Source organism: Trachypithecus francoisi, unplaced genomic scaffold (assembly GCF_009764315.1).
Source record: "Trachypithecus francoisi isolate TF-2019V2 unplaced genomic scaffold, Tfra_2.0 Lachesis_group4, whole genome shotgun sequence".
Taxonomy (NCBI): domain Eukaryota; kingdom Metazoa; phylum Chordata; class Mammalia; order Primates; family Cercopithecidae; genus Trachypithecus; species Trachypithecus francoisi.
In genome coordinates, this window is record NW_022681469.1 from 30,124,484 (window position 1) to 30,132,707 (window position 8,224).

General features: G+C 43.2%; 1 protein-coding gene across 4 annotated transcripts in view; it reads left to right on the forward strand.

Moving 5' to 3' along the window:
- Nucleotides 1–6,022, forward strand: part of TNPO3 (transportin 3) — a 102,986-nt gene extending 96,964 nt beyond the window's left edge. For 3 of the 4 annotated variants that reach the window (XM_033193887.1, XM_033193890.1, XM_033193891.1), the window contains 2 exons: nt 2,910–3,001; nt 4,827–6,022. In XM_033193887.1, the coding sequence (XP_033049778.1) occupies nt 2,910–2,970 (61 nt within the window). In that variant the 3' untranslated portion in view covers nt 2,971–3,001; nt 4,827–6,022. The remainder of the gene's footprint in view (nt 1–2,909; nt 3,002–4,826) is intronic. The other variant, XM_033193888.1, reaches the window with a different exon arrangement.
- The last annotated feature ends 2,202 nt before the right edge of the window (nt 6,023–8,224 follow it).

Below are 8,224 nucleotides of genomic sequence, written 5' to 3' on the forward strand. Positions count from 1 at the left end.
CGTTGTTGTTTTATACGACTGGCAGTGCAGTAGGTTTGTTTATACCAGCATCACCACAAGCATGTGAGTAATGCAACATGCAGTTGTTCATCTCTATTATACTCGTAGGACCACTGTCATATATGCAGTCCATCGTTGACCAAAATATCACTGTAGCACATGACTATAGTTCTAACATTCATGGAGCTTTTTTTTTTTTGAGATGGAGTCTTGCTCTGTCACCCAGGCTGAAGTGCAGTGGTGTGATCTCAGCTCACTGCAACCTCTGCCTCCTGGTTCAAGCGATTCTCCAGCCTCAGCCTCCTGAGTAACTGGGATCACAGGTGCCCACCACCATGTCCGGCTAATTTTTGTATTTTTAGTGGAGATGGGTTTCACCATGTTGGCCAGGCTGGTCTCAAACTGCTGACCTCAGGTGATCTACCCACCTTGACCTCCTAAAGTGCTGCGATTACAGGTGTGAGCCACAGCGCCTGGCCTCAAGGAGCTTTTTGATCCATTTCATTGGGCTGTCCACCAAGGACACTTAAGTTAAACATTTAGCTGAAGTGTTTGACACCAAAGCACTTGCAGATAGGATTGGGGCAGAAGCCGAGTTGACAGCGTAGCCTGTCTCTCATTTCATCCTATCTCACTGCAGTTCTCCCATACTTGCATTTTGGTTTCAATACTTTCTCTCGTGCACCACAAAGGAGGCTGTGAAGTTATTTCTCTTCCAAAGTCTCTGCCGGGCACAGTGACTCACGCCTGTAATCCCAGCACTTTTGGAGACTGAGGCAGGACAATAGCTTGAGCCCAGAAGTTCGAGCAGCCTGGGCAACACAGTGAGACCCTGTTTCTATCTGTTTTGAAAACAAAACAAAATGGAAGTCTCTTGAAGAAGGGTAAAATTTAAAACACGTAAGACATTAGGATAGCAAAAAAATCTCAGTCTCCAGCACTGTCCTAAGTTTCAGGGTTTTCTATTATCCTAGTCCCTTGTAATAACACACCACATAGCAACTTCTCTTGGATTACAAATCTTCCTCCTTCCTGACATTGGGAGCATGAGTGGTATGGGCTCACATACCCTGGCTGCCTCCTTAACAGTCAGTATTAATTTGGAAGTAAAATGAGAAATGTAACACTTTAATTGAAGCTTATTAAATCCACAGAGGTAATGGCAATTCCAATAAAGCCAAAAGACTTTTCTCATTTTCTTTTTCCTTTTTTTTTTTTGAGACAGGGTCTTACTCTGTTGCCCAACCTGGAATGCAGTGGCACAATCACGGCTCGCTGCAACCTCAACCTCCCCAGCTCAGGTTATCCTCCTGCCTTAGCCTCATGAGTAGCCGGGACCACAGGTGTGCACCACCACACCCAGCTAAGTTTTAAATTATTTGTAGAGATGGGGTCTCCTTGTGTTGCCCCAAAGTGTTGGGATTACAAGCATGAGCCACTGTGCCTGCCCACCTGCCTTATTTTCATTACACTTTTAGGATGGAGAGACTAGAAGAAACTTTCTAGAATGTTCTGTTGAATCAAGTCATGGGGTCTAAGTCAAGGTTCTTAATGATGTTTCAGAACTTATAATGGGTAGGGAAATCTAGATGTAGGAACTTAAGTGGATAGCTGTATTTTCACCTTTTCTGTTGGATCACTTAGAGCAGCTCCCTCCCCTGGTGTTTAATCATTATGAGATGGAAAGTTTGTTTTCATCTGCATTGAATCCTAGGCTGTAGGCACTGGTATCTGAGTTAGTTGAGCCAGGGAGAGGGCCACAGGAAGGCAAGCACTTTATTAAGAATTGCTTCCTGGCTGGGCGCAGTGGCTCATGCCTGTAATCCCAGCACTTTGGGAGGCCGAGGCGGGCAAATCACAAGGTCAGGAGTTCGAGACCAGCCTGGCCAACATGGCGAAACCACATCTCTACTAAAAATATAAAAAATTAGCCGGGCGGGGTGGTGGGCATCTGTGATCGCAGTTACTGGGGAGGCTGAGGCAGGAGAATCGCTTAAACCTGGGAGGCGAAAGTTGCAGTGAGCTGAGATTGTGCCATTGCACTCCAGCCTGGACGACAAGAACAAGACTCCATCGCAAAAACAAAAAAAGAGGTGCTTTCTTTTCCACTGCTTTAGCTTAGCCTCATGTTCATTTAGCAAAAACTGTTACGAAGACAGATACAGTAGAATGAACCTGGCATTAGCTGGTTTCTTGGTGACAGTTTTGGACAAAGGGAGGTTGGGGGGCTTTTGAAAAAACAGGGTCAGATGAATATTGGGCTATTCATATCACATAGGCATCTCCTGCTTCGTCCCTCTTTCTACATGTTTTAACTCTTTCCTCTCTCCCTCCTCCTCCCACAGGAGGAAATCCTGAGCAGCCTGTTCAACTAGAAAATCAATGACTGATGGAGACTTAGTTGCTAGACCAGCCTTTGTAAACAAAATCTATCTTTGGAAGAGAATGAGGAAACTTATGAGAGCCTTAGCAACCAAGTGTTGTTGTAGCAGCCTACATGTATTGAATACTATTTTGTTCACTGCTCTATTATCATAAGCACTCTGTATATGGATGATTTTAATCCTCTAAACAGTGTTATGAAGTAGATAATATTAATAGATGAGGAAACTGAGACAAAGATTGGTGACTTGTTCAAGGGCACAATGGAGCCAAGATTCAAACTCGGGCAGTTTGTGTCCAGAGTCCACTCTTTGAAGACCACCAAGCTTATAACTTTTCTCATATATAATAGTTAATTTTTGCCCTGAATTACAGAAAGATCTGAAGCCAGGGTCACTCAGGAAACGATGGAGAGAGCTCCTAGCAGAGTTGGGACAGTTCTCAGTGTGCCCCAATGTTGCGGTGGTTTTTCAGCATATTCTGTCTTTTCTCCTCAGTCAAGGACCAACCTACCTTTTCTTTTCTAGTGCTGAGGAATGTAAGCAAGTTTGCTGGGCCTTGCGAGACTTCACCAGGTTGTTTCGATAGCTCACACTCCTGCACTGTGCCTGTCACCCAGGTGAGGATACATAGTTCCCAGCTTTTCTCCGGACTGTCGGGGATGCCTGGGAATGGGCATAGGTTTTAATGCCTATCATGGGACCAGTCTTATAGCTGGAGTCAGGGAAGGACTCAGCAGTTTAACTGTGGTGAACAGCTGGAATATACGGGGCCCAGATTTTCCTGGGCCTGGGCAGCCAGATAATAGTCAGTGTCTTTGGGGGACCATTTTTAACTGCATAAAAAAGTAACTGTTGCAAAGTGCATTGAAAAATTTTCTTCCCCCTTCCCCTTACAGACACTTCTAAGATGGTAAGTGTACATGGCAACAAACAAGTATTTTTAACCTGGCTACTTTGGCAAAAACAACCTCAAGTAGACTGTTACATGTGTTGCCAGTCTCCTAAAACTGACCCTCCAGATGTAATGAGCAGAGAGCTTATTCTTATCACTTTTATGACCTGAATGCTGAAGTGCCTGGTTTTGACCAGGGCAGGAGGTACGAGCTGAATATCCCTTATCCGAAATGCTTGGGATTTCGAAGGAAAAAACACTTTCAGAAGTGTTTTTCGGATTTTTGATTTTTTGGGATTTTGGAATATTTGCAGAATGCATACCAGTTGGGCATTCCTAATCCAAAAATCCAAAATGCATCAATGCGCATTCCCTTGAGGGTCATATCAGCGTTCAACAAGTGTCAACTGTTGAAGAATTTTGGCTATTCAGGTTAGGGATGCTTGGCCCTTACAGGAAAGGAGGAGCATCTTTGGCTCCCAATGAGCACTTTTCTCCACGTGCTTTCCGTCTCCTGATTCTGAAGCAAAGCAAGAAGCTTAGCAGAAAGGAGTGGGTAGTAGAATTTGGATGCCAATTTCTTGACGGAGAGAAGAAAAGCAACTCTCCTTTAAGCCTGCTCTTTGATGTCTCAAGGCAAGTTTCTTCTCCCAGGAGGCAATTCTTCATGAGTGTAGCACTCACTGGTAGTTTCTGTGATAAATGCATTCGTAGGTAAAGGTGATGTTCAGCAGTGCCTTGCCACACCCAAAATCATTTCTCAACTTTGATTGTTTTAATGAGTAATAATGTCATTTGGGATCTCCAGGTTTTGCATGGCGTCTGGGTTAGCTGACATTAATACACCTCATAAGGTTGCTCATGGACAGCTGTCGGTGTTCATGGTTAACTTTTATTGTGCCCTTACTGTGTGTCAGGGCACTGTTTTAAATGCTTTAGATGTATTAGATAATCCTCATCTGCTTTTCTGGATTTGTTACTGTTTTTCCTACTTTACAGATGAGGAAATTGAGGTTCAACAATGTTTTAATAATTTGCCTGACAGTTATTGGTGGAGCCAGAGTTCACATGTAGATATTCTGGTACCAGAGTCCTCACTTTGAACCACTCCACTTAATACAGTATCCTTTCGATAGCATCTAAATTGGTGTTTTGTTTTGTTTTTAACTGGTTGGTGGGCAAAGCCTTGTTTCAAAATAAAATCGACATGAAGCCTGTGGGATTTAGCAGACTGAGGTGGAGCTTCCCTGGTTGCTTTGAATGGGAGACCTGGACCTGTTGGCTCTTTGCCCTCCTGACACGTCATCCCTTGTTTCCACAGCACACTCAGCATTGGAAGCACACTGCAGATGGTGTCTCATTAATGCAGTAGCTCCCTTGAACCCACAAGTTAAAACTCCAGACTTTTATTTATTTATTTTTTCTAAGTTCGTATGGCAAACTTCAGAATGAGGTACCTGAGGAAATATAGAAACCTCTGCCTTAAGGTTGATTTTACTAAATGCTCTGTTTTCTGGTGCAGTTATTGACTATCTTATCTCTTTTGTCAGGAATGTCTTTTTTAATTAGAAGACAGGAAGAAAACAAAAACCAGACTGTGTCCCACAATCAGAAACCTCCGTTGTGGCAGAGGGGCCTTCACCGCCACCAGGGTGTCCCGCCAGACAGGGAGAGACTCCAGCCTTCTGAGGCCATCCTGAGGAGTTCCTGTTTGGGGGTGTGAGGGAAAATCAGCGCGGTTTTTAAAAAGATGGCTGTGGCCTGCCCAGCGTGGTGGGAGGGGAGCTGGTTTCCTGGTGAACTTTCTAAAAGGAAAAATAATTTTAAGTAAAGAAAAAAGAAAAAAAAGGAAAACTAAACAGAAACCAGAACTGAAACATTCACCTGGTAGCAAGTGACACATGCACGCACACACATACACGCACAAGCGCCAATGCGCACGTGCACATGGAAAAACAAAAGGGCAAGCTTTCTGTGAAACAAAATATTTACTTAGGGATAATGTGGGGATTCACATGAATTAAATAGCTGCAATTGGAAGAAGAGGGTCAGGGTCATTTGTTCAGGTTTTCTATTGTTTTGTCCTCTGTTTCCTCTTCTCCCCTTCCTTCTCTTTCTCTCTCCCCTCCTTTTAAATGCAAATGAGTAGAAATTTCTTCTACCTTCCCCAGGTGTTTCTTCCCACCTTTAGAGTTGTTTAGACAAGGAGGAGTAAGCAAGGAGCCTGTTCTGCTTTCTATTGTGGTCACATTGGTGATGCTCAGGACCTGCCAGGGTCAGAATTTATGGATATCTGAACCATACATCCATAACCATATCTCAGTCCACTTCCAATCCACATCAGGTTGTTGTCTGCCTTGGAGAGAAGAGCCAAAACTGGGGTGGGGTGGGGGGTACAGGATATAAATGTGTAAGTTTTTGTTTTTTAAGGTTTTTTTCTTAGTGAATTATTCACCCACAGACATGAGAGAAAAAAAAAAGAGGGAGGGTGTGTGGAGAAAAAATGTTTACAGGGCTAACAAGGGATGATGTGTCATTTAGTATTTTACTAAAAAGTGTGGAAATGACTTGATTTCAAGGGGAGGGTGAGGCCAAAGAGGGAAGCCCAAAACAGATCTTAATGTTTCAAAGGAGTGCAGCCCTGCACAGCCATCAGATATGAGGGCACTGTTCTGTCTGGTGTTGTAGCCATCTCAAGAACAAATCAACAGCAACAAAAGAAAAAGAATAAATTTTTAAAATTTAACCAGTGTTTCTTTGTTTTTACTTTCATTCACTGCCTTGTAGCTCAGAAACGGTTCAGCTAGACTAGCTATGGGATCAGCCTTTGGTACCTGATAGACGTCGGGGGATGGAGTTGAAAGGGCAGACCCTGCCCTGATGCCACAGACCCTTCAGACTTCAGGGAAGTGGCTCATTCTGCACCTTTTATTCTCCTAATTCACATCAAAACTCGTGACGCTTACATTTTACCCTTTCGTGTAGCTCCGTGGGAAAGGGAGTTGGGTTACTTTTTCATGTCAAACAGTGTGGTATGGTTTTTCTATTGTGGCCACACAAGTAGACAGTTTCCTGGCCTACAGATTTATTGATCTTTAAAAAAAAAAAAAAAAAACTTTATTGAAGTATCATTAACATAATCTGCGTGTGTTTAAGGTATACACTTTGATAAGCTTTGACATAAGATACATCCATGAAACTGTTATCACAGGGTAGTGAACACATTTTTTTTTTTTTTTTGAGACAGAGTCTTGCTCTGTCACCCAGGCTGGAGTGCAGTGGCGCAATCTCGGCTCACTGCAAGCTCCGCCTCCTGGGTGGTAGTGAACATACTCTTTATTGCCAAAAGTTTCCTTGAACCCCTAGGTAATCCCTCCTTCCTGCCTCTTCCCATCCATCCCCATTTCCACGTAACCACTGGTTTTCTGTCACTGTAGATTAGTTTGCATTTTCCTGAGTTTTTAATAAATGGAATCATAACTGTTTGATTATGATTGTCTGTTATGGCAGTGGGGCTTTGAGCTAATAACGGCGGAGCTGTATTCTAATGTGATACATCTGGCAGTGTTGTTGATATACTGACACTTCTCTGCCTTTTCTTTGCCTGTCACTTCAACTTTTTCACGCCTGGGCATAAATCCTCAAGCTACAGAACAATAGGAAGTGGTGAAACAAATCTTCCAGCATAACATCAGTGGTACACAGGGTTTTCATCTCTAAAGAGGCAGTAATAGAAGGAGAGAAAAAAACTTGAGTGTCTAGAGTGATAATCAGATTCCAAGGATCAACACATTGCCCCAGCCATCCCTCTCAGGCTCTGGCTAAATAATAAAACTTTTAAGTGTTGTCCAACCATAGGTCCTTGAAATAACCAGTTGCTCTGTTTAAGGAATTTGGCTGTTTTCACAGGCAGTTATGTGGGGAACTGAAAAAAACGTGTGGAAGACTTAATGCAACCCTCCCAAGCCACTGAAAAACATCCTGGGAATGCATATCTAAAGCTATAGCTTTGCAAACAGCCCTGTGTTATTAATAGTGTCAGAACCTCACTGCTTACTTAAGCCTTACAGATTATTTGAAAGGGCTTCTCTGAAGCTTTTGGCAGAGCAAGGATGCCCGTCTAGATTTTAATTTAAAAAGGAACTGTTCAGGATCAGCTCACCTAATGGAGATGCTGTGTTTCTGCATGGCATTGTCTAGTAGAAATAGGATGAGTATCTCCCGTCCACGTGGGCAGGTCAGCTAACTGCATCTGAACTTGCCTAAGTCATCTCCCCACAGAATTGTCTTCCCATGATAGGATTAGCCACGAAATGTTGGTCAAGATTATGTGGAACACAGATCATCCATTGGGGCTATTTCCAGCAAGACTACTAAAACACAGTAACTTGTAATCCTTATGTATCTGAAGGGAATTATTACAAAGAACAGTAACTGAGAATGCATGCCTAAGACATAAAGGAAATTGTGCTTTTGAATGGCATCAGCATTCATGAGTTTATGTAAATGTCTACCTTGTGTGGCCCTGATTTAAGTGAATCATCAGATGAAGGCCACAACCAAGAGACCTTAAAGGTTCAAGATTTTGCAACCAGATGTGCCTGATTCTTTGGGATAGATTACCAGCAAATGAGAATATTGCCTTCCAACAATGCTCCTTCAGCAAAAATGGGAAAAGCCATTGATATCTTCTACTCTACAGAGACTGAAAAGGGTAGGTTTTTTCTTTTCTTTTTTTTTTTTTTTTGAGATGGAGTCTTGCTGTGTCGCCCAGGCTGGAGTGCAATGGCGGCATCTCAGCTCACTGCACCCTCTGCCTCCTGGGGTCAAGCGATTCTCCTGCCTCAGCCTCCCAAGCAACTAGGATTACGGGCACCCAACACCACACCCAGCTAATATTTGTATTTTTAGTAGAGATGGGGTTTCACCATGTTGGCCAGGCTGGTCT